The 25,779-nt window shown below is 39.0% G+C and overlaps 1 protein-coding gene across 8 annotated transcripts in view; it reads right to left on the bottom strand.

The window, feature by feature from the left end:
• Nucleotides 1-947: 947 nt before the first annotated feature.
• The window catches only part of LOC130917549 (centrosomal protein of 164 kDa-like), a 61,955-nt gene continuing 37,123 nt past the window's right edge, over nucleotides 948-25,779 (bottom strand). For 2 of the 8 annotated variants that reach the window (XM_057839089.1, XM_057839090.1), the window contains 16 exons: nucleotides 23,223-23,354; nucleotides 20,823-21,012; nucleotides 20,649-20,723; nucleotides 20,459-20,581; nucleotides 15,281-15,424; nucleotides 10,450-10,533; nucleotides 10,304-10,372; nucleotides 9,976-10,235; nucleotides 9,715-9,876; nucleotides 7,492-7,636; nucleotides 7,315-7,416; nucleotides 5,825-5,927; nucleotides 5,425-5,736; nucleotides 5,268-5,334; nucleotides 5,082-5,183; nucleotides 948-3,570 (listed from right to left, as the gene is read on the bottom strand). In XM_057839089.1, the coding sequence (XP_057695072.1) occupies nucleotides 3,474-3,570; nucleotides 5,082-5,183; nucleotides 5,268-5,334; nucleotides 5,425-5,736; nucleotides 5,825-5,927; nucleotides 7,315-7,416; nucleotides 7,492-7,636; nucleotides 9,715-9,876; nucleotides 9,976-10,235; nucleotides 10,304-10,372; nucleotides 10,450-10,533; nucleotides 15,281-15,424; nucleotides 20,459-20,581; nucleotides 20,649-20,723; nucleotides 20,823-21,012; nucleotides 23,223-23,354 (2,167 nt within the window). In that variant the 3' untranslated portion in view covers nucleotides 948-3,473. The remainder of the gene's footprint in view (nucleotides 3,571-5,081; nucleotides 5,184-5,267; nucleotides 5,335-5,424; nucleotides 5,737-5,824; nucleotides 5,928-7,314; nucleotides 7,417-7,491; nucleotides 7,637-9,714; nucleotides 9,877-9,975; nucleotides 10,236-10,303; nucleotides 10,373-10,449; nucleotides 10,534-15,280; nucleotides 15,425-20,458; nucleotides 20,582-20,648; nucleotides 20,724-20,822; nucleotides 21,013-23,222; nucleotides 23,355-25,779) is intronic. The other 6 variants (XM_057839084.1, XM_057839083.1, XM_057839087.1 and 3 more) reach the window with 5 other exon arrangements.

The raw sequence follows: 25,779 nt of genomic DNA, 5'->3' as shown, positions 1-25,779 counted from the left end.
AAGAGAGCTGGAACCACAGTCTCGAAGAAAACCATCGGAAACACATTACGCCGTCATGGATTAAAATCTTACAGCGCACGCAAGGTCCCGCTGCTGAAGCCAGTGCATGTCCAGACACGTCTGAAGTTTGCCACTGACCATCTGGATGATCCAGAGGAGCAATGGGAGAAGGTCATGTGGTCAGATGAGACCAAAATTGAACTTTTTGGTCTAAACTCGGCTCGTCGTGCTTGGAGGAAAAAGAAGGATGAGTATAACCCCAAGAACACCATCCCAACCGTGAAACATGGAGGAGGAAACATCATTTTTTGGGGCTGCTTCTCTGCCAAGGGTACAGGACGACTGCACCGTATTGAGGGGAGGATGGATGGGGCTATGTATCGCCAGATCTTGGCTGACAACCTCCTTCCTTCAGTGAGAGCCCTGAAGATGGGTCGTGGCTGAGTCTTCCAGCATGACAACGACCCAGAGCACACAGCCAAGGGAAATAAAGAGTGGCTCCGTAAGAAGCACCTTAAGGTCCTGGGGTGGCCTAGCCAGTCACCAGATCTGAACCCGATAGAAAATCTATGGAGGAAGCTGAAAGTCCGTGTTGCCCGGCAGCAGCCCCGAAACCTGAAGGCTCTGGAGAAGATCTGCATGGAGGAGTGGGCCAAAATCCCTACTGCAGTGTGTGCAAACCTTGTCAAGGACTACAGGAAACGTTTGGTATCTGTAAACACAAACAAAGGTTTCTGTACCAAATATCAAGTTCGATTTTTGTGATGTATCAAATACTTATTTCATGCAATTAAATGCAAATTTATTATTTAAAAATCATACGTGATTTTCAGTTTTTTTTTTTTTTTTGTATTAAATTCCGTCCCTCACAGTTGAAGAGAACTTATGATACAAATTACAGACCTCTACATGCTTTGCAAGTGGGAAAACCAGCAAAATCGGCAGTGTATCAAATACTTGTTCTCCCCACTGTATTATTGTGTACGCATTTAGGTAATACTGTATTTAAAATTGGGTAAACGTTACACTATGAAACTGAGTAAATTGGTACCTCAATTTTATTTAGTATATTCTATAGGTTGTTTTTCCACAGTGTAGCTAATAGTATTGGCTCTCTTATCCCGAAATGATCTTATGGTCACTCACGGCCACCCGATAATATCAGACAACTCAAATAATGTTAAAGAAAAAAAAAGTTTCCTTTTTAGCCGTCAAGTTTACATAGTTTTTAATGCCTCAAACATTTAGTTTAATGCTTTTTAATGCCTGTTGGGACAAATTCAACTTAATGACTTTTAATGATTTTTAATGACCCGCATAAACCCTGAATTCCTCAGTTATTTACTTGAGTGACTTTTTGAGAAACATGTACTTCTACTACTTAGTTTTATCATGCGATACCTTTGAGTAGATTTGTGAAGAAGAAACACTACTCTTACGCCGCTACTTTGGGTTAGCGTTGTTACGTTTTTCCTCTTTATTCTACATATTGGTTTTCTGCCAGAGATGCCGACAGTGGCTATCTCAGTTTCACCAATTAGACATCGCAACAAAAACCACGATTCCATTATACCAATCAGAGGTGAGTGTTTTTCTCCACTAGAGGGCGCTCATACTCTTTGGACTGGCGAAGTGTTGTGCTATTATTATATATATGTTATTTTCGTTTGATTTTAAGTTTTTTTTTCCTCTCAGCACACACTTATATATATGATCCATTGTTATAATGATGCTGTACAATAAACCATTACACAACCACATTAAACTAAAAAAAAAAATACCCCACTCAAAATAGCCTGTTTAGCCCAAAGTAGCAGAGTAAGAGTAGCGTTTTTTCCTCACAAATCTACTCATGTAAAAAGTATGGCTGGGTAAAACTTCTCTTAGAAGTACATTTTTATCAAAAAGTTCAAGTAAATGTAACGGAGTAGATGTAACACGTTACTACCCACCTCTGCTTGGGAACCAGTTGAATGTCAATGCCCTGTAATGTTAAGTGTATTGTCAAAATTCATAACCACACATTATTGCCCCATTAAAAATGAATGGGAAATTTGGAGATGGCTGTCAATGGCATGGACTTGCATGGCTGTCAATGGCATCGACTTACTTGGGCGCCAGTTGAATTTCAGTGGGCTGTAATGGTAAGTTTTTGTTCATAAATCGCAACCAGAAAGGTTTTTCTGCCATTGAAAATGGATAGGAAATTTGGACGTACATGGCTGTCAATGGCATTGATTTACATGGCCTCCAGTTGAATGTCAATGGGCTGTCATGGTAAGCGGTCAAAAAATCACAACCATCTAATTTCCTGCCATTAGAAATGAATGGAATGATGCACATGGCTATCAGTGGCATCCTATTAGAAATGAATGGGCAAGTTTTTGGCGAATTTTGGGGGAAATTCTGTATACAACTTTTATGCTCCTTGTCGTTCTGGATTTTTTTATGTGATTTGGTCAAAAGGGGTGGGACTAGATAGATTTTGAAATATATATACTGTATAATTTTTTAAAAATCCATATTCATGGGCAAACGGGAAATTTTTGAGGGTCATTCAAAAAATTCCCGGCATTGGATGAAAATTCTGGTCATTTTAATATTGGAACCGGTGACGGTCAGTCAAATGGCTTGGGCTGTGCGCCAAATCTTTGGCTCCTCTACCCACCTCTAATGGTATTTTGGTTGTCTCAACAGAATCAATGGCTATGGCAACTGATTCGACATAAACTTATCTTAAATGTAATAGTGCAATAATAATGTGTTGAATAAAAATACAAGGTCATACTGTATAGAAAAAAATATTTCTATGTGACCTTATAGTCCAATCCAATATGCTCTGTAGAATAATAGACTCATAGCAGTAGCATTTCATAATTTTACTCACCTAGAAATTTATCAGTGCACTTTTAATGTCTTACTTTTTGCAACATACTTGACTTTACATTTAAAAAAAGAGACAAAACTATCAAAACATTAAGAAACGCTAGACAACACAGAAAACAGGCTATAGTTTCTGTAAGATAACACAATGTGAGCTCTTGTGCAGAGCCAGCAAAAATAAAGTAGCTATTGGGGCATTTTTCCATCACGTTTAGGATTCTTGTTTCAACAATGAGAGGGAAACTGGAAATTATTCATTAAAGCCTGTGTCCAGCACAGGTTTGTATTTTCTTCAAATGCAAAACAAATCGAATAACGGGACAGGTAGAAAAACGACAACAGTTGCAACCTCAGCTGCAAGGTGTGGAATACATAACTGAATCCAATGTGCCATTGAGAAAAATGAGACTTCAAAGATGATGAACGATGCGTGCCCTTCGTATAGCACCACATAATGAAAACTCACAGTATAAGCAAATCATTTGTACAACTGATCTCTAATGTGAGATTTTGAGGAGCATTAGTGTAGTGCTGCCATTCGTTCTCCCAAATCCTCAGAGGCTAAAAGGACTTGACAATTTGTCAGCCCATCAATAATGGTAAACTCTGATTTGGTCCTTGTCGTCGAGGCCGAGCTGGACGAGGTTGCTTTGGGAGGAAGGAGCCTGAAAGCGAGTGAACAGAGGTCTGAGGAACTTAGTTAAGGACACTTATGGTTCATAGTGACCCAACAGTCATTTTTTTTAAATGTAACTTGGAACAACTTTGCTGTGCAACAGTAGAGTTTTACAGACTCCTTCATTTGCTATTTGTTTTGTCATGTCCATGATAGCAATGAATATTTAGTTGAAATGCAGTCGCGCCAAGCGTTGTATGGGAGAGTAAACAGAAAAAAACAATAACCGCATCCAAAGATAACAAAAATAGCATCACATGCAGCAGTACCTCAAGATATGAAATTCATTTGTTCTGGAGTGGCTTTCCAGGACTCCAGACTAACATTTTTTTACTATGAGCACTGTGGCCCCTGACTTAAAATTTTAGGAGCGCAAGCATAAGATTCGGGGGCGCACACTGAAAATCGACATGCAAAGTTTTCCTCCAATTTTCAATGTGTAACCGATAAATACTTTTATAATAAATGCATAAAACTACAAACTTATGACTCTATTTGTTTGGCAGTAGCCCTAATACATGCATGTAGGAGGGCGCAGGAACACAAAGTGTGGGTAAGTAAGTAAACTCTGAAGATGGCGACGCCACCGCACAAGAAAGTCGGCAGCGTTTAATTGTATTAAATTGCTAGTTTTCTTACTTATAGACTAGTCGCAAATAAAATCTGAGAATAGTCGGCAGGGAAATTAGTCAAAATTCCTATCATTAGCACAGTGGCACCTCTACAATTTGTTCCAGAACCTTGTTTGTAAGTCAAAATGGTCGTATGTCGAGCAGGATTTTCCCATAAGAATACATTAAAATTCATTAATTCGTTCCACAGCCCGAAAACCGACACTAAATTCTTAATAAATACTGATGTTACTACTGCAAATGTCAATTACAAAGAGCAAAACAAATACAGTGTATCACAAAAGTGAGTACACCTCTCGCATTTCTGCAGCTATTTAAGTATATCTTTTCATGGGACAAAACTGACAAAATGACACTTTGACACAATAAAAAGTCTGTGTGCAGCTTCTATAATAGAGTTCATTTATTTTCCCCTCAAAATATAGCCATTAACATCTAAACCCCTGGCAACATAAGTGAGTACACCCCTTAGAAACTATATCCCTAAATGTCAAAATTGAGTATTGCTTGTCATTTTCCCTCCAAAATGTCACGTGACTCGTTAGTGTTCCTAGGTTCAGGTGTGCATAGGGAACAGGTGTGTTCAAATTTGTAGTGCCGCTCTCACACTCTCTCATACTGGTCACTAAAAATTCCAAAATGCCATCACATGGCAAAGAACTATCTGAGGATCTTAAAAGATGTATTGTTGAGCTACATGAAGATGGCCAAGGCTACAAAAAGATTGCCAACACCCTGACACCAAGCTGCAGCACAGTGGCTAAGATCATCTACTACCGGTAGTAGTTACATATAATTAATACAACACAATATGACTATGATTATACTATTCATAAATTAATCCACCTCATTATTGTTGATGTGTGCACCAATGTGTGATAAAAGGATACATGCTGGTGTCTTTCTTCTTCATCTCCAGCCACCTCTTGTTGTTATCAATCAGTTTCTGCAGTCTTCGGCCATCCACTTTTACAGACTTTTGAACATGTAGGCTATGGAGAGACACAGGGTTGTGATAAAGTATTAAAGAAGCAAACTCCAGCGAACTCTATGATTTAAAGGAATGGGTGACTTACATAGGAGGAGTATAGGATGCATGTGATGTATATGTCCTTAGGGAGTTAGCGTTGAGTGCTGCTGCTTCTGAAGAACAACAACAAGTGACAGTCATAACAAGAATGATCACCAGCTACATCAAAGAAGTGATGCGGAATGGCTGTACAGGGCAAGTACCAGGAAAGATCTCTCGCCATCTGCGTTGTGTGACATCTTCGGAAATTTTCAGTCCACTAGTGACTGAGCTGTCTGGGTAAGTGGTTGGTCCGAGGCGGTCAGTCCAAAGTGGATTAGGTTGGCCTGGAGTGGGTGAAGCGCTTCTGGCGGGAGTGGATTGAGGCAAGGCTATGGAAAAGGCTGGGTGAAAATCGTTGCTCTGCTTATGTGCTAAAGATCCCAGAGCACCTAAAACAGTGTTGAGCTGGCCTGAGATCTGCTGTTGGGACTCTGCAAACTCCTGGACCTTGGCCAAAAACGTCACACTCCCTACTGATTAAGTGACGTGATAAGACAAAAGATGAAACTCGTTATAATACTTCTGATTCCATTTTCTTGGGTTAGGACTATTGAGTGTCACCTGTCTCATTGGGTGTATCAACAGTGCTACTGAGGTCTGAATCCGTCACGTCAAAGGTAACCTTTCTCTCTCCAGTCAAAAGTGATGCCCCTTGAAGGAAGGACTATAAAGGAAATACAAAAATACAAAGTGAGAAAGAAAGTGTCCAATTTTCAATGTGTGAAAAAAGAAAGTGCTGGTCATCTAATGAGGACTCATTGCATGTTTTATGAGAATAACAGTATTTATCTTTCAACTGTAAAGGACATCCCATAATGATGACTAAAGATGTGTTCTTTAGTTTCTAATAAATTCAACTTTTTTTCTAAATAATATAAGGCCAGAGATTAAAAAAATAATAATAATAATAAAAATACAGTGGTATTTCTACTTACGAAAATACGAACTTTCAGGTTAAGACACGCCTCAAAGTAAAAAATATATCTTTACGAAAGAAATTTCAGGACGCGAAAGGCAAAAATACAGTACGGCTGGTAGTCGCCGTCCCCAGAGTTAACTTACTACACTTGTATTGCGCATTTCCACCTTTTTAAGGCCCTCAAAGCGCTTCACACTATATCCTCATCTACTTACTGGTAACGCAGCACTAGGAGCAACGTAGGGTTTAGTATCTTGCTCAAGGATACTTAGATGAGGGTAATCAGGACGGAGAATCAAACAAACTTCTGGGTTGGAGAACGAACCACGCCACCCTGCATGATTATCTATTCAATAAAGTTCAGTGTTTGCATTATTCAATTATATTTTTACGTCAATTTTTACACTTTTACTGCAAATGAATATGAATAGTGAGGGGGTGGCACAAAATATTAAATATGATGGTTCAGTTACTTATTTTTCCCCCTTCTGTCATTGTTTGCATGCTATCCTCATTAAAATATGAAAATTAATTAAATGAAAATATTAGTTTAAAAAAACTATGAATGTTTGGGTGGTTTTAGTTAAAGCAGACACTGTTTTTTTATCTGTGTAATTTTGACAAAGATCAGCTCATATTTGATAGCGATTTTATGCTGAAATGTGAGAAATTTCAAAAGGTTCAGATACTTTTTCATGATACTATAGTTTCACCCACACAAATTTTAAGTAGAGTTGTCCGCTAATTACTTTTTAACCGATATCCCGATATTGTCCAACTCCAAAAAAACGATACGGATATCAAACCGATCCTGATATATGCAGTCATGGACTTAACATATTACGGCAAATTGTATCGCGATGCCCAACTGGATACTTTTATAATGATAAATGTACTTTGAGGCAGATTGACTGGCGCAAAGCCTCTATATTCCTTCCCCCACTGCTGAAAAAAAATCCTAAAGAAAACACTGAGAAATGCATAAAAGTCATTCTAAGATTTATGTTTAATGTCGCTTATCGTCAGGGGTTATTTTGGTTTTTTCCAGGTCGATCCGAAGTTATTCGGTTATAGATCGGCCTAGACTGCCAGTGAACCTACCATGGCATGTGATATAATGCTCAATGCTCACCTCCTCAGGTATGGAACTGTCAAGCTGCTTGTGTTGCTCTTTTCTGTGATTGAAAACATTTCCACTCTTAAACATTTTCTGCAGCTCAGAAAAACTTGTCTCCTGGCAAAAGAAAGGAAATGCAATCAGACATTTATATGGTTTCTTTAAACTTGCAGCGAATAACCGCTGAATTACCTTTCCTTCGATGTCAGATTGCTGTGTGGAGTTGACCTGTGCCATGTGCAGAGTCTGTCTCTGCAGTAGCCTGTTGCTCTCTTTCTCCAAGAAGAGTTTGGTCTTTTCGATGGAGGCACATTGTGAGGCATTCAATCCGCCAAATCTGAACAGACAGTTGTGAAAGCATTTATTAGTATTTTGAAATAGTGAGAAAATTCTGATATGAACTGATCATTTGTTAAAATCAGTGTTAGTGTCTTAGTCTTTTGGACGATAATACTGATAAGTCTTAGTCATATTTTAGTCATTTCAAAATGTGTTTTCGTCTAGATTTGGTTGACTAATTTCGCCAACTTTTTAGTCGAAGTTTTTTCAAATTTAAGGCCGCAACAACTAATAGAAGAAATTGATTTATATATTAGTTGCCAACTAATTTGATAATCGATTTTTGCCAGCAGCTATAAGCAGTCCTGTTTGGGCCCTTGTTTGTGTGTAATGTGAGGATGCACACGCGCCAGTGATTAATGCAAGAGAGTTCACTGCTACACTCAGGTTTGGTTGCTGAATATATACTACAAAGTAGTAATATTACAAAGTGTCCAGAGTTATATTGTCTTTTGTGTTGTTAGAGCCAGTGTGCCTCCATCAGAGGTGAGTACCGGTAAATGAATCCAATTGTATTGTTTGTATTATTTGTTGATGAGACGTTACTACTTAGGACGGAGCGCTAAGCTAGTTAGTGATTATGCTCATCAGTGTCTTTAGTGCCCGTTTTTATTGTTTTGGAGAAGCATATTAGTACTTGATTTATTGTTAGTAAAGTTGTCTCATTTCTTTTTAGAAAGAAACCGCACACAAAATCCCATTCATATAACAGTTTCCAACACAAACTCCCATTCAAACTGTAAATTGTCATACAAGAGAGTGTGCTTTGAAATTTGATTTGGATTGTATTTATGAGCGCTTTGCCCACAAGAATAAATACTGTCAATCAACAGCACTTTTTTAAATTTCTGAATGAACAGGACTTTGGGCTGATTTATGTACTGAGAATTTTTTTTGTTTACACTGTGAACCTTTATTAAAAACATGAACAACTTTTATGTACTTAAAACGGTACAGTTGTAGACTACAGTTAAGTCAAGAAGCAGTAATAAAATATTGTTTGGGAAGGAAAGTCATCCATTTAGTCTTCATTGTTACTTACAACATGCTTAAAACAACTTAACTGGAAAAAAGTGACATTTATCCAATTCGTTGTTTAATTATTCACTCAATCAATCGATCATCAAAATAATCGCTAGTAGCAGCCCAACTCAAAACGTTTTTGTCAGTAAAATCAAAAGTTTTACACCAAATATAAATAAAAGTTTCCCCACAAATGGAATGAACACTGACAGACGAGCACATATTGTAGCGTCTACAAGGACAACGCCAACTTCCTGATATTTTACACCCAGCAGGAGAACAGTGCATTATTTTCAATTAATTATACCCAGCTGGACGCCATGAACTGTATAAAAAAAAAAAAAAAAAAAAAAAAAGTCTGAGCCTCAGAGGACGCTCGCTATGCTAACGCTACGAGTTACATTTAGGGTGTCATGATCTCTCAGCACATACCTTAAAAGGCTACAGCAAAATTGCATATTCTCTCTGGCCAAGATAAGAAAACAAATCTCACTGTGTGTGCGTGTGTGTGTGCAAGCCCGGAGACTGGAGAGGGCACTGCACTGGTGAGGAGTGGGGACGCAGCACGTCACATGAGTGACACAACCAGACACTGCTACGATGTAGGCTAACTAAACATAAATGTCACATATTGTGAACCAGACGGAAAGTATGGCACATTTCCATTTTGTCAGACGAAAGCTGGCATTCTCGTTATGTTTTAGTCTCCTAAGACACGTTTTTAGCTCGTTGTCGTCTCGTCGTTGTAATGAAAAAATTGTTCATTGACGAAATATTTTCATTATAGTCATTGTTGACAAAAACAACACTGATTAAAATGACAAAAAGTTTTTGATCTGACAGATACAAATAAATATAGCATTTTTAAAAAACTATCACCACCCTCAGAGCATAGCTAGGATAATATGCAGTATTTGATATAGAATAAAAGTGAATGAATACCGATCAGGGATCAGTAACCTATGAACTTATTGCAATGTATTATTTTATTTAAATTTAAAAAAAATAAAATAAAAAAAAAAAAAAAAAAAAAAAAAGGTCGACTGCACATACTCAAGGATGTCCCCATTACTGTCTGGTACAGAAGAATGGAGCTGGTCCCCCAAGTCATCAACATGGAGTGAGGAGTCCCTTTGGCCACTTGGAGGTGACGTCACCATGTTTCTGTCTTTCTTTTGCCTGGACGTGATTCCCTCTTCATTCAGTTCCATTTCACTGACAAGATACAGTAAGTCCAATCGATAAGAAATTGTTTATGCTCTTCAAATACATTTTGAATTTAATGACTAAATTCCTGAACCTTTCATTTCATACCTGACTTTGCGAGTGAGCTGGTTGCATCTTTCCTCCAGGATAGCCACCTTCCTCTCTAGGTGCTCTTTTTCCTCTTTTGACTTTCTGCTTTCCTCCCTGACTTTGTCCCTCTCCTCCCGCATCTTCTCCTCTTCTTGTCGGGCTTCGTTCCTCTCCTCCCGCACAACACGCAAGAGTTCTCGGGTTTCAGCTTTCTCCTCCCTCGTTTTCTCGAGCTCCAACTTCAGACAGTCTCTTTCCAGAGTCACTTTGTGTAAAGCCTAGACAAACATTAAATCTTTTTCTCTTTGTAATTGAACTTTCTTTTCAACGTCACAAAACACCCCACCTCTGCCCGTATGTCTAGATCCTCCTCTTCTTCTCCAAGTATCTTCCTCTTGCTCTTAAGATCTGCTATCTAAAAGTAGACATTATTAGTCCAAATCGCTTTGAATGTATCCTGGTCAGTTAATGAACAAATAGTAAGATAGAGACCTTGCTGAATAGCATTTCCTGCTCTTTCTTGAGCTCTTTGCCTCTCAGTTCTAACTGAGCGATCAGATCCTGAAGTTCTGACTTCTGCAGGACAAATAAAACAATTTGGAGTGATTGTGCACTGTTCTTAACTCTTTATAGGGCATCCGTTTAATTCATTTCAAATGTGATCTGATCTTTGTCAAAATCACACAGATGAAAAAACTGTTTTAACTAAAACCACCCAAACATTTATAGGTTTTCATATTTTAATGATAGCATGCAAACAATGACAAAGAGGAAAATAAGTCAGTGAACCCTCTGCCCACGGAGACATACAGCAATTGAAATCAATTTTTACCAACCATTTTAAGTCTGGTGTGTGCCCAATCATTGATGAGTGGTTTAAAGCTGCCATGCACACTATAAAACACACCTGGTAGGAAATGTCTTGATGATAAACATTGTCTGATGTGCATCACAGTTCGTTCAAAAGAGCTGTCTGAAGACCTGCGATCAAGGATTGCTGATTACTGGGTTCTAGATCACAGAACTGATTTGTGTACACTCTACCCCTTTCAATCACTTAGCTTATAGTCTTATAGACACCCCCACCCCCATTCTCCTCTTTCACTGGCCAATTGGCCCCCACATGGTGTAAACCGGAAATACATCTCGCTGACGATAGCACCAGCATATTAGTAACTAGTTTAGATGTTCAATGTATTTCTTGTTGTTGTTTATGTGTTTCTTTTCTTTCTTCTCTTGTATTTCTTTTCTTCTGTCCCCCCATAATCCCTTCCTGTTCGCTGCTTTGTCATAATAAAAAGGTATTTTGAAGGATCACAATGGGAGTATGTCAGACTCTCCATGTGAAACATTAAAACTGTTCAGAATCCGGGCACTTAGACTTCCATTCTCTGTGTCAAACAGCTGAACAGGACAGGTTTAAAAAAAAAAAAAAAAAAAAAAAAAAAAAAAAAAAAAAAAAAAGGATTGCTGATTTGTTTGAAGCTGGGTAAGGATACAAAACCATCTCTAAAAGTCCGGATGTTCATCAATCGACAGTCAGAGAAGTTGTCTACAAATAGAGAGAGTTTGGCACTGTTGCTTCTCTCCCAAGGAGTGGCCATCCACCAAAGATGACGCCAAGAGTTCAGCACAGAATACTCAAAGAGGTAAAAAAGAACCCTAGAGTGTCTGCTAAAGACTTACAAAATCACTGGCACAGTCCAATATCCCTGTGCACACATGAACTATATGTAAAACTGACCAAGAATGGTGTTCGTGGGAGGACTCCTCGGAGGAAGACAATGCTGTCTAAAAAAACATTGTTGCTCGTTTAACGTTCGCAAAAAGGCACTTGGACACTCCACACAAGTTTTGATAAAATATTTTGTGGACCGATTAAACCAAAGTTGAATTGTATGGGAGTAACACACAACGTCATGTGTGGAGGAAAAATGGAACTGCTCATCAACAACAACATCTCTTCCCCACCGTGAAGCATGGTTGAGGGAGCATGATGAATTGGGGTTTTGCTGCCTCGGGGCCTGGACAGTTTGCAATCATTAATAGAGGAATGAATTCAAAAGTTTATCAGGATGTTTCGCGGGTGAAGGGAAAAAAAAAACACTTGTGACCTTTTTGTGACCCGAACTGGATCCACATATTACAATAACTGCCTTTGAGTATTACTGCATGCCAGAGCGGTTAAGGTGGCCACCTCACAAGCAAGAGTGTCGTCGGCGCGCGGGTCCGTGGCCCAGCCTCGCCAAGAGAGGTGTGGGCTGGGAGCGAATAGCGGGGCGATGCTGAGACTGCTGAGGAGCCGTCAGAGTCAGCCGTGGATTAACGCAGGGGTTTTCAACCCAGTCCTCAAGGCACACTGTGGGTCCTGGTTTTTGTTCCAGCCGATCCAGCAGAGACAGTTGAACCAATGAGGCTTCTGCTAAAACAAGCCACACCTGACTGCAATCAACTGATTGCACTTGTAAAACACCAGATTGGGGAAAAAGTGTTGTCATCTTGTTTGGTAAGAATGAAATCCTGCACCCACAGTGTGCCTTAGTGGAATAGGTTGGGAACCCCTGGATTAACGTACGAAATCGCTCGGCCGCGTTCCATAGCCACTCTGACCCGGGGTGTTTGGCTCTCCGCTCATTTGTCAACAGGTAGGAGCTTCTTTCATTGCTAAGGGACATCTTGTTATGCTTTAACGGTAGCGTGGGGATTTAGGATTGACAAACTATATCTAGCGCTATTGTTTCTTGTGCTTGTGTGCTTTAACTGTAGCGTGGGGATTTTAGACGTGACAAGTGACAATCTAGATCTAACGCTGTGGTTATTCTATGTTATACTCGTTTTTCTGCTTGCTTATGTGGGATTATAATCAATAAACCTCATTTAGTTGCAATTTCTAATCAATAAACATTGTACATTTAGCAAAAGTGTGCCTGTTACTGACTCACTGCGAACCTTGACATTTCGGAAAACAGCGGGAAAACCTGAGGCCTTCTGTCAGACAGTTGAAGCTAAAAAGAGGATGAATGCTGCAACAAGACAATGATCCAAAACACAGAAGTAAATCAACTTCAGAAGAACAAAATACAAGTTCTGGAATGTCCAAGTCAAAGTCCAGACTTGAACCCCATTGAGATGCTGTGGCATGACCTAAAGACTCATGCCAGTCATCCCAAGAATCGCACTGAACTACAGCAGTTTTGTAGAGAAGAATGGGCCAAGATTATTCCTGACCGATGTGCCAGCCTGATCTGCAACTACAGGAAGCGTCTGGTTGAAGTTATTGCTGCCGGGGCGGGGGAGGCACTAAATATAAAATGTGATAGTTCACGTACTTATTTTTTCTGTCATTGTTTGCATATTATGGCTCCTTAATTTATTTTATGTAATTTATGCATGTAATTTTGGCTGTGATTGCTATATGAGTTGACATTTCTGCAAACCACCATTGGGAGATATGCTGCGTTCATGTGTATCGGTTGATCTGAGTTTCCAAGTTGGAAAATCGTTCTGATGTGTTGTAAAGTCGTAATGTGAGAAAAACATGGTTGCTACAAAGTAGGGCAGCCTATTTTATTGCTCCAACAATACATCACAAATTGAGTGACTGTTTAGCGGTTTTATAGAGAATCATTTTATCAATTACTTCAACACGTGAATGCAGCATCAATATTACGGTGCATGTGCCAAACTGCCAATCATACAGTTGATGGTGTAAATTACATATTTCCTTTACAGGTTAGTGCCAGATAAACTGCCTATCCTTGTTGTTAGTTTTTACCTCTGTGTTGATGTTTGTTTGGTCTCCTAGTCCTATTTCCATGTATTGTGAATTTAAATGGTTCAACTTTACCCTTTACGTATCAGGCAGTAAACTGCGGTGAACTCCTCTGTTCGCAAATTGATGTAGCAGATTAGTTGCCGTCTTATAGCTAACTGGCTATGAATAAATTGACAATTAAATCCAATTTGAGTGAGAGCCTCTAAAGAGCTAATATTGTGTTGATATGATACTGTGTGTGGTATTTGAACTGTATCAATACTGATACTATTAATTGCTATTCATTTATTTCACCAAAATGAATACAATCAATCTGTATTATTTAATTGCCAAGCTTCGGGATATAACCTTTAACAATTATGTATGTGTGCTCATCAAAATTTCCAGCAGTTTTCCAAACATTTCATTTGTTATTGCAGTCCCTGTAATCTATAACAAGATGTGTTACCGGTATTTGTTATTTGAATTATACAGCATTACTCTTGCAATTGGATATTAGAAAGTTATTTGCTTGCAGCAAGGATAAATAAGCAAGGAGTGAGGTAGCTAGGTAACCCACCTAGGCAACATAAACCACTTTTAGGTCACAACCTACCAGTTGAGAAACACTAATGAATTACATTACAGTTATAGTGATATACATATCCCCATTTCTGTCCATACATAGAGTAGCAGAGTGTAGGAAGAGGTGAAGGAGGGATGGAAGTTGATGAGCATGAGCAAAGGTGAACTGACTATCAACAAGGGATGTCCCAGTTTTGATTTTGAATACTGATGGCTGAAAAACAAAAAGCATCAGTTTTTTTTTAACTAACTTGTATTTTGCTTTGATTATATATAGTTTAAAGCAGTATGTCTGATTTTTTTTATGTGGTATAAGTGCTAACAAATTTTTTGCTCACTCAGTAGAGCCCCGTTGTGCCTCAGTATTTTAATAGGTCTAGTGACACCCTTGCTTGTATACTAAATGTTAATAGTGTGGCCTCATCACTCAAAATATGATGTCCACGTAAAGTCACTGGCCCTTTAAAAAGTTATTTGGGAACTTAGATAAGGTCATTGGGAAAAAAAAAATCTTGCCGCAACCTTTGCTTACTGTGTAAAAACTTATTTTACACCTGACCGAATTTGCTTTCGCAGTCGTGTTGATCACAAGATGTTCTTGGTTCAATGTCTTGAACAGCACGCCATGAACTATTTCTCGCAGTAACGTAAAAATTTGTAATCATGAGGCACAAGAAGGCACACTCAATGGACATGTTTTACATAAAAATAGTTTGTCATCATGACATAAAACGGAACCAAACCCAAAGTTTTTTTAAAGCACAAAAATGCATATGCACTCGCACAAATAAAAGCATAAAAGATCTCTGATAAACTCATTCACTGCCATTGATAGCGATAGACATCCAGTCCATTTGAACTTCGCTGTCAACAGCACTGAAAAGTGATTTTGTTGGCTCTTTTCCATCATTCTTCTCGTTAAAATGTTAACATTTTTCTTCACCATACGACACAGATTCAATGTCCGAGTCTAACTCATTTTACCCTGTGTGAATGTTTCAGCTCAGCCTTCTCTATCTCACTGTCAAGCTCTTTCTGGAGCCTCTCCAGCTGAAGCGCATGTGAGGCCTGAAGATGCTCTCTTTCACTTTGCAGTGTAGAAAGCAAGCGGTCCCTCTGGATACCTTCCTGCAATATATATACAAATCCATAAAATCAAGAAGTGCTCCACCATGTCACTAAAGAAATACAACCTGTGGTACAATTCTTCATTTATTATGTGGGTTGGACAACCTGCATATCAAACATGCACCGTTTGCTTGGTTTGATTCACTTAATTTTGTTTTTTTAATTCGTTAATTTTTTTTTTTTTTTTTTTAACAAATAGACTTAATTGCATCACCTATTCGTATATCTTTCAATGGAGCCTTTTCCCAACTGAACTGAGCAACTCACCTTTCTAAAATGCCCTAAAATGCCACAAGATGGCCCCAAAACCTTTTCTAAATAGAAATGACTGTACTTTGAATTCATGAATGATCAACACTGTGAGACAAATATCATCCTGTGGAAACACAAACCTCAGCCTGACTCCTTGGGGTAAAAAATACAAGAATTATGTAAGTACGTATAAATTCAGACCTGGTGTCTACTATATGTGGGCATCAGAGTCTCATACATGTAAACAATCACATGCATACATGGCATCGCCAGACATATTTCACTGGGGCACGTGCAAGTGAAATATTGATCTGCAATACCCCAGTATAAAATTCACCAAGTGGTAAAAAAATAAAATAAAATAAAATGAAATACTTTGAAGTTTTAAGTCTACATAGCATAATCAACTAGAATAAGCTGATTTACAGTGGTATTTAAAAGTATCTGAAACTTTTGGAATTTCTCACATTCCTGCATAAAATCACCATCAAATGTGATCTGATCTTTGTCAAAATCACACAGATAAAAATACAGTGTCTGCTTTAACTAAAACAACCCAAACATTTATAAGTTTTCATATTTTAATGAGGATAGCATGCAAACAATGAAGGAAGAGGGAAAATAAGTGAACCATCACATTTAGTCTTTTGTTCCCCCTTTGGCATCAATTACTTCAACCAGACGCTTCTTGCAGCTGCAGATCAGTCTGGCACATTGATCAGGACTAATCTTGGCCCATTCTTTTCTACAAAACTGTTGAAGTTCAGTCAGATTCCTGGGTTGTCTGGCATGAATCACTGTCTTTAGGTCATGCCACAGCAAAAATAAGTAAGTGAACCCTCTGCCTAAGGAGACTTAAAGAGCAATTGAAACCAGTTTTTACAAAAAAATTTAAGTCAGTTGCGTGCCCAATCACTAATGAGTGGTTTAAAGCTGCCCTGTTAAGAAATGTCTTGATGAAAAGCATTGTCTGATGTGCATCATGGCTCGGTCAAAAGAACTGTCTGATGACCTGCGATCAAGGATTGTTGATTTGTATAAAGCTGGGAAAGGATACAAAACAGTCTCTAAGAGTCTGGATGTTCATCAATTGACAGTCAGAGAAGTTTGGAAAATGGAAAGAGTTTGGCACTGTTGCTTCTCTCCCAAGGAGTGGTCGTCCACCAAAGATAATGCCAAGAGATCAGCGCAAGAATACTCAGTGAGGTAAAAAAGAACCCTAGAGTGTCTGCTTATGACAAACATCAACTCTATGTAAAACTAAAGAATGGTGTTTGTTGGAGGACTCCATGGAGGAAGCCACTGCTGTCTAAAAAAAACAACAAAAAAAACATTGTTGCTCGTTTAATGTTCGAAAAAAGGCAACAGAAGTTTTGGCAAAATATTTTGTGACTGATGAGACCAAAGTTGAATTGTTTGGGAGTAACACCCAACGCCATGTGTGGAGGAAAAATGGTACAGCTCACCAACATCAACACCTCATCCCCACCATGAAGCATGGTGGAGGAAGCATCATGATTTGGGGCAGTTTTGCTACCTCAGGGCCTGGACAACTTGCAATCATTAATGGAAGAATGAATTCAAAAGGTTATAATGATGTTTTGCAGGAAAACCTGAGACCGTCTGTCAGACAATTAAAGCTAAAAAAGGATGAATGCTGCAACAAGACAATGATCCAAAAAACAGAAGTAAATCAACTTTAGAAAGGTTTCAAAAGAACAAAATACACGTTTTGGAGTGGCCAAGTCAAAGTCCAGACTTGAACCCCATTGAGATGCTGTGGCATGACCTAAAGACAGGGATTCATGCCAGACATCCCAGGCTTCTGACTGAACTACAGCATTTTTGTCGCGAAGAATAGGCCACGATTAGTCCTGACCGATGTGCCAGACTGATCTACAGCTACAGGAAGCATCTGGTTGAAGCTATTGCTGCCAAAGGGGGTGGGGCCACAAAATATTAAATGTGATGGTTCACTTACTTATTTTTCCCCCTTCTGTCATTGTTTGCATACTATCCTCAATAAAATATGAAAACCTATAAATGTTTGGGTGGTTTGAATTAAAGCAGACACCGTTTTGTCATCTGTGTAATTTTGACAAAGATCAGATCACATTTTATGGTGATTTTATGCAGAAATGTGAGAAATTCCAAAAGTTTCAGATACTTTTTCATCCCACTATGATATGGTCATATTACTCTATTCGCTTCATATACACAGCACATGGCTCCTTAATATGGTAATTTATGCACGTAACTTTGGTTGTGATAGGCATAGGAGTTGATACGCTGCATTCATATGTATGCTGCATTCATATGTATCGGGAGATCTGAGTTCCCAAGTTGGAAAATCGTTCTGATGTGTTGTAAAGTTGTAATGTGGGACAATAACATGGTTGCTAAAAAGTAGGGCAGCCTACTTTAATGCTCCAACGATACATCACAAGTTGAGTGGCTGTTGGTTTTTATAGAGACCATGTAAAAGAGAATCATTTTTCAATACTCTAACAGCACATGAATGTAGAATGTTGTTATGTGTATGCTTAGTTGCACTTGGGATATCAATTTGATGGAAACCCCGAATCGACAGAACACTGGCACTACTTTTCGCTCATTGAAATTAAAGGCAAGAATGAGTCCTTTTACCCAAGTTTACGTTTGTGGATATTGGTTTTTGTACTTCAATTATTTTCAATATTTAATGTTGTGACTTGACGGAATATTCAAGGATAGTGTTATGCTTATTGTGCAGTAGGCCTAACATACAGTTTGAGAATTGCACTGGTTAATGGTGGTTTACATTTGTGTTTTCTTAACAGAATAATATATTTGATCAAAATCAATAGCAAATGTTCTAAAATACTGTATATAGTGTTTTTATTCTTCAATCAGATAATAGAAACATCTCTGATGCAAAAGCTTTTCTAGAGAGTATAATGAAATAACATGTAGAACATAAAAAGTAACATCAGTTACTTTGCTGAGTAACTAATTACTCTTACACTGAGGTAACTGAGTTACTAACTCAATTACATTTTGGGAGAAGTAGTTTGTAACTGTAACCAATTACTTTAAAGTAAGATTAACAACACTGCTGTTTACATTGACTGATGCTGGGCTGCTACTGAGGTGTGTAAACACCCCATTAATGGCGGCCATCACTAGAGGGCGACATCCAGATATCTCTACTTGGACTAGTCAATAGAGTAGGCTGACAGATTCGTGTGTCAACACGCACAGGCCAGAATGCGGTCATTAATAAATTATTTTTTCTGTGCGGCCCAATAGTGTATGTGCCACGGACCGGTACCGTGGTTGGGAATCACTGGATAAGACATGTGTTGATGCCTTTATTAAATCAAACACAATTATCTTTCCAGAATATTGCTACCGTTAGTCCTTCTCTGAAGCTGTAGAAGGCCCCCGAGGGTTCTGGACTGGTAAAAACCTTCTTCTTCCTGCCTTCGACGGGGACGGACGTGTTTCCTCCCTGCTGCTGCTTGCTGCTATCTTCGTCTGTTCTAGTCTGTCTGCTTTTTTTTTGTATTTCCTCTGTGGATCAACCACGGTTTCTCATACGAAAATGGATCTGATTAGTTGGTCTCTCAGCGCAATTGATAAGATTTTTTCAACAAGACACAGTGCACCAGGAGAGCCGTTTTGCCTGGACGGGACCTTTGCTGTTGGTTATGTGAGAGATTCATGGGATCACTGAGAGCCAGCGTGTCTTACTGTCCTGTCCGTAGAAGATATCGAGGATATTTGGCTGTTTGGAGTGATGGTTGTGGGGTTCTTTCTGCTTGGCTTAGGAGGTGCCCTGCTTTACCGGAAAGTTTCCAAGACGGCAGCTTTCAAGGAGATCAACAAATTGAACACGAATCAAACGGTGCGATTCAAGGCATTGGAAGATTGTGTCGAAGCTCGGACCGAGAACTGGCTCCATGGTCTCATGGTTCGGTCCGAGGAAGGACTAAGAAAAGTGTATGCTACCTTGAGCCAGATGACGGAACTGTCGAGGCAGACCGTGAGTACTGGCAAAGACTTAATGGACCTGAGATCTCGCCTACACCATAAGGAGCGAGAACTTGACTGAAGAACAACCGTATTTGGACATATTAAATTACTTATTCGGCTTAATTTGATCATAATTTTCCTTTCCTTTCCCGAACACCCTTACCCCACCACTCTCTTCTCCTGGAGAGAGCTGCGCAGATGGCCCTATCTCTTGATCTCTTCCCAAGGCCAGTCGCAGGGCCCTGTGACTCTTATTTTGTCTACGTATAAATAATGATACACTTGCGCATACACACACACTCACACACCACCCCCCACTTTAGTCCGCCACCGCCTTTCTCTTCTATCACTTACCCCCCTCCCCCTCCTCCAGCCATGACTGGTAGTTCTCCTTTTTTTCGTACAAAAAATCCCTGCACCTGACCTATGCGTCGTGTCATACCCTTGCTATGTTGTATGATATATGTGTGTCTACTTGTAACTTGCTCTGTAATTTCTGAAGAAAAGAAAGAAGTGGCAGCGCAGAACAAACTCTGCAGCGGCACGATGCTCACTCATCGAACGGAATTTCGTTGCATCTGTTGTCATCTTGTGAGAGTTGGTGTCAATGATAAATAAATCTCTGAATCTGAATGCGTTGTTGCTGGACAGTAAGATTCCAGATAGATATACAGTATGTAAATGCAGGCTTGCTGATATAATTGATTATTTTAGATGGGAGTATTTCTCTTCACAATAAGACAACAGATAGTGACAGATAGACCTTACCTCCTCCCGTTGCTTTGCTCGGATGTTGTTCAGCTCTCTCCTGTGTTCCTCCCTCAACTGTTCCAACTTCTTATCATGGTCACGCTGAACTTCCTCCCTTACTTCCAGGAGCAAATCAGACAGCTGCAGAGGTTAAGTATAGATCAATTTAATTGTAAGAAAAAAATCTGTACAATTGTGTTTAGCTAACCTCTCTGCGGTACTCCTTTAGTTGCTGTTCAGGACGTACGCCTATCAGTGATGGCCTCCTGTCTGTGCTAATTACCTTTACACACAATATAAATCATGATAATAACATTATGTGTTGTTCACATGTTCATTGCCGTTTTTTTAACTGCCCCCAAAAAACAAAATCACTAACTACCTCCTGTTTAAACAACTTCGCATTTTCCTCCTGGAGTATCTTTTTCTGTAATTGCGACTTTTCTTCCGACTCAGCCTTCAATCGCTCAAAGTCTAGCCTATTCTGAGCCTCCAACTTGTCACGCAGTGCTGCCTTTTCTTCTTCTTCAAGTGTGCTACGTAATTTTTTCAGCATGGTTTCACTCTCCTCCCTGAGAAAAAAAACAAAACAAAACACAAGACTCAGTGCAACAAGGTCCGTTAGAAAAAACTATGCACTAGGGGTGTGAAAAAATATCAAAATGGTGATAAATCGTGATACTTGGTATCCCAAAAGGTTATCGAAATGCTCCTGCCAAGAGTCGATACGGTATATAGTTTTAAAAATGTGTCAAAATTTTAAAAAATGATCATTTTAGGGCATTTACAGGTCACTTCCTGTTGAGTTTGAGTCACTGCTTATTCATTAGGGGATATTGCCAGGTAACTTCCTGTTCTGCAACCCAAAATTAAAAGGAAATGACCCTGAAATGACCTAAGATCAACAGGAAGTAACTCAGAAATACCCCAAAATCAACAGGAACTGAAAATCAACAACAAATGACCTGAAATGCCCCAAAATTAAACTCAATCTTTGCCTTTGACAGCCATACACATCAAATCCGTTTGAAGTGTGTGTGATACCAGCCACCCGGTTAAAATGGATTGGACGTCTACTATTGATAAACTCAATACAATTCACAGCAGAAGAATAAAAAGAGCTTGTTTTTCGGTTTATTAGTCGTTTTGTATAATATCCTAGAGTAATTTCCTGACCCATGTATCGATAATTGTATCGCCATAACGTGAGATCATCGTTATTGTGAACCTTATATCGCAAATCATATCGAATCATATCATGAGGTACCCACCCCTGTTATTCACCAATAATAAAAGATTTTCTTACAAGTCAGCTGTAATTCTTTTGTTTCATATTCATCTTTTAATATGAAACCCGAATGTCTTTAGTATACAACAAAAACATTTATCGTTTAACATTTATAGTATGTGTCACTCTGCTTCCAGTATGTTATGTATTTATTAGGGCTGTCAAAATTATCGCGTTAATGGGCGGTAATTATTTTTTTTAATTAATCACGTTAAAATATTTGACGCAATTAACGCACATGCCCCGCTCAAACAGATTAAAATGACAGTACAGTGTAATGTCCGCTTGTTACTTGTTTTTTGGTGTTTGGCGCCCTCTGCTGGCGCTTGGGTCCAACTGATTTTATGGGTTAGTACCATGAGTGGGCATGATGTAATTATTGACATCAACAATGGCGAGCTACTAGTTTATTTTTGAAAATTTTACAAATTTTAATAAGAGGGGTTTTAATATAAAATTTCTATAACTTGTACTAAAACTTATCCTTTAAGAACTACAACTTTTCTATCCATGGATCACTTTAAGAGAATGTTAATAATGTTAATGCCATTTTGTTGATTTATTGTTATAATAAACAAATACAGTACTTATGTACCGTATATTGAATGTATATATCCGTCTTGTGTCTTTCAATTCCAACAATAATTTACAGAAAAATATGGCATATTTTGTACATGGTTTGAATTGCGATTAATTACGATTAATTAATTTTTGAGCTGTAATTAACTCGATTAAAAATGCTAGTCGTTTGACAGCCCTAGTATTTATTATTATGTTTGTGCCCAACTTAATTTGGGATACAATCTAGTAGTGTGTGGTACATCTTATTTTAAATATCCTGCAGCATGTTCATGTTAGATTATCTGGCAAGAGAATCTGAAACGATAATCTTCTAGTGTATCATCAGGTAGACAAGGTTGTTGTTGTCCTTGTTGTGAAAGACCACGTGCTCTAATGGGAGGAAGTGGAATTACAGAGGAAACTGCGGTGGCTTACATACACCAAAATGTGCGTTTTTTAAAATCGAACGCACAGATTTCAACGTTTTTAACGTCGTTTTAACCAGAAAAGTCTGTTTCGGTTCAAAATCGATTAAACAAATAGCCATAATTAAAGAATTAAAATCATAATTCACGGGAATAAAGATGTTTTATTGCCTATTTTTACATTATGTAAACCGGAAGTCGTTTGGTTTCACCTGCTGAGACGTTTCCCAAAGTATGGTTTTTATCAACACAAAAATACTTTTGGCATAATATTAGGACAATGAAGTAATATTTGAAGAAAAAAAGTAGTAAAATTATGAGAGTAAAGACATTATATTAATTATATTTACGTTATGTGAACCGGAAGTTGTTCAGGGTACACAGACTTCAACTTTTGGCTACGTGAAGGTCGGTGTAAACACAAAACCCCATTTAGTGACAGCGTAAGGCAAGTGGCAAGATGTTGTGCTACACATCGCTGCCGGTCTGAACGCAGCTTAACTCTGACCTGAGCTCAAGTAGCTGCTGCTCTCTCTCCTTTAGAGCAGACTCTTTCAATGCTTCCAGTATCCTGTCAGATTCCTTTTTCAACCGGGCCTCCTCTTCTTGCCTCTTGGACAGAAGTTGCTGTTTAAGACTCCTGACAATGTAGGAAAAAACCTGTTATTCCATTGGGCACAATTGATGGCAATAATTGAGTGGGCGTCAAACACTGTCACTAGCACTAACATTAAAGCAAACGTTGTTAAAAATGAGAGTCATGAAAGTATAGACTAGTGCTCAGAAGAAATCATGTGCCAATCAGTGTTGTTTTCGTCAACAATGATGAGAACGAAAATATTTCGTCAATGAAGAATTTTTTCGTAAACGTAAAAACGTAGCTTCGAAGACAAGACCGCAACGTGACGAATGACAGTTTTCGTCAGAAGAGACGAAGAAAATGCAACATCGTTTCTGTCATATGTCCGCAATGTGTGACATTTTCATATTAGAGTACGTCAGCTTGCATCATAGTAGTGTTTTGGTCATGTCACTCATGTGAGATGTGCAGCGCCCCTCCCTCACTCTTCTCACCGGAGTTTAGGATACAGTATGTCTAAAGCTAGGCTGCGCTCAATCTTGCTTGTTTGGAGACACTGTAAGATTTGTTTTCTTATCTTGGAAAGAGAGAAAATGCAATGCTGCTTAAGCCTTTTAAGGTCTGTGCTGTATGATCATCAGTTGCTAAATGTAACTAAGCGTTAGCGTAGCGTTCGCATTAGCTTCAAAATGGCAAGCATCCTCTGAAAACGCTGGCTAGTCTTAAGCAGAGCCACTTGGCTTTTCTGGTCAGTAAGTCTAGAGGAGAGCCAGTTTGCGAAATGGCATTTAGTTAATAGTCCACCTTCAGCTGTTTTTTCCTTTTTTTGTAAATGAGCAATTACTGGGAAATACTGATTGCTTACATAAAGTTTGAGGCTTCCAGATGGGTGTAGTTGAAAAAGATGTACTGCTTTTCCCGCTTAGTGTACATATCATAATCGTAAGTGGAGCTTCCAGCACCACAGTTAAAAACCTAGGAGTTTTATTCGACCCTGACTTATCGTTTAAAGCTCACATTAAACAAACCTGCAGAACGGCCTTCTTTCACCTGCGCAACATAGCCAAAATTCGAAATATTTTATCTAAAAGCGATGCAGAAAAATTAATTCACGCGTTCGTTACATCGAGATTGGACTACTGTAACTCCTTACTTGCAGCTTGTGCTAAAAGTTCCCTAAAAGGTCTTCAGCTTGTCCAAAATGCAGCAGCAAGACTTTTAACAGGAACCAATAGAAGAGAGCACATCACCCCTGTGCTCCAGGCCCTTCACTGGCTTCCAGTCGAGTTTAGAATTAAATTTAAAATCCTCCTTCTTACATTTAAGACGATTAATGGGTTGGGGCCATCTTATCTGTCCCATGCTCTGGCTCCATACCGCCCCAACAGAACACTCCGCTCTCAGAATGCAGGTTTACTGGTAGTTCCCAGGGTTTCGAAAAGTACTGTCGGAGCTAGAGCCTTTAGCCACCAAGCTCGTTTTATGGAATCAGCTTCCAGCTAATATTAAAGAAGCCGAGACAGTCTGCACATTTAAGATTAGATTAAAAACGTTCCTATTCAACAAAGCTTATGGTCAGGCTAGTTGAAGTCGGAGGAGACTCAAAGTTTAGTCTAAGCTGCGCTAGAAGCTATAAAGCTGGGGGAAGTACAGCCACTGAGTTCTATCTCCTTTTTCTCACTCTACCTACCACTTATCTTACTTTATTTCTATTTTCCAATGTTAATATCTAGTTGTCTAATCTCTTCATCACTAGTCACCCGGTGTGGAGGGGCTATTTTTCAGCTGCAGCCTCCTGACTGTCCGGACCCCAAGCTGGATAGGCGTCCTCGTTGCTACCCCCGTCTCATCTGGCTAGATGGACCTCTTCTTGTTCCTTTACTCCACCGCATTTTTTACGGACTGTAATTTCGCCTGCTAATTCCCATTAGCGGTCCTAGGGCTTCCTGTCTATCCGTCCTGGGAGTGGATCTCTCCTGACTGTGGTACTCCCCAAGGTTTCTCGTTTTCTCCCGAAGACTCTGGAGTTTTTGGAGTTTTTCCTTGCCGACATGGAGGGTCTAAGGATGGGGGATACCCAGGACTTGAATTTATTTATTCATCTTTGTTGCTTCGTTTGCTGTTTCTGATTGTGTATCATATTGCCTCTGCAAACCCTTTGAGACGACATTGTTGTGATCCAGGGCTATACAAATAAAATTGAATTGAATTGAATATCATCACCGAGTTGGCGTTATCCTTGTAGACGCTGCAATATGTGCTCGTCTGTCTATGATCATTCGAAACTGTTGGAAACCTTTATTTATTATTAGATTAAAACTTCTGAATTTTACTGAAGAAAGCATTTCGAGGAAGTGTCGACTAAAACTAAACAAGACATTTGAAATAACTAAAATATGACTAATACACACAGTCATGTGAAAAAAAAACAGGACACCCCATTAAATATTCAGTTCTCTATTAAGAAATGTTCACATATCAATGT

Source organism: Corythoichthys intestinalis, chromosome 6, assembly GCF_030265065.1.
Source record: "Corythoichthys intestinalis isolate RoL2023-P3 chromosome 6, ASM3026506v1, whole genome shotgun sequence".
In the NCBI taxonomy this organism is placed as follows: Eukaryota; Metazoa; Chordata; class Actinopteri; order Syngnathiformes; family Syngnathidae; genus Corythoichthys; species Corythoichthys intestinalis.
This window is presented reverse-complemented; position numbering and strand designations above follow the sequence as displayed.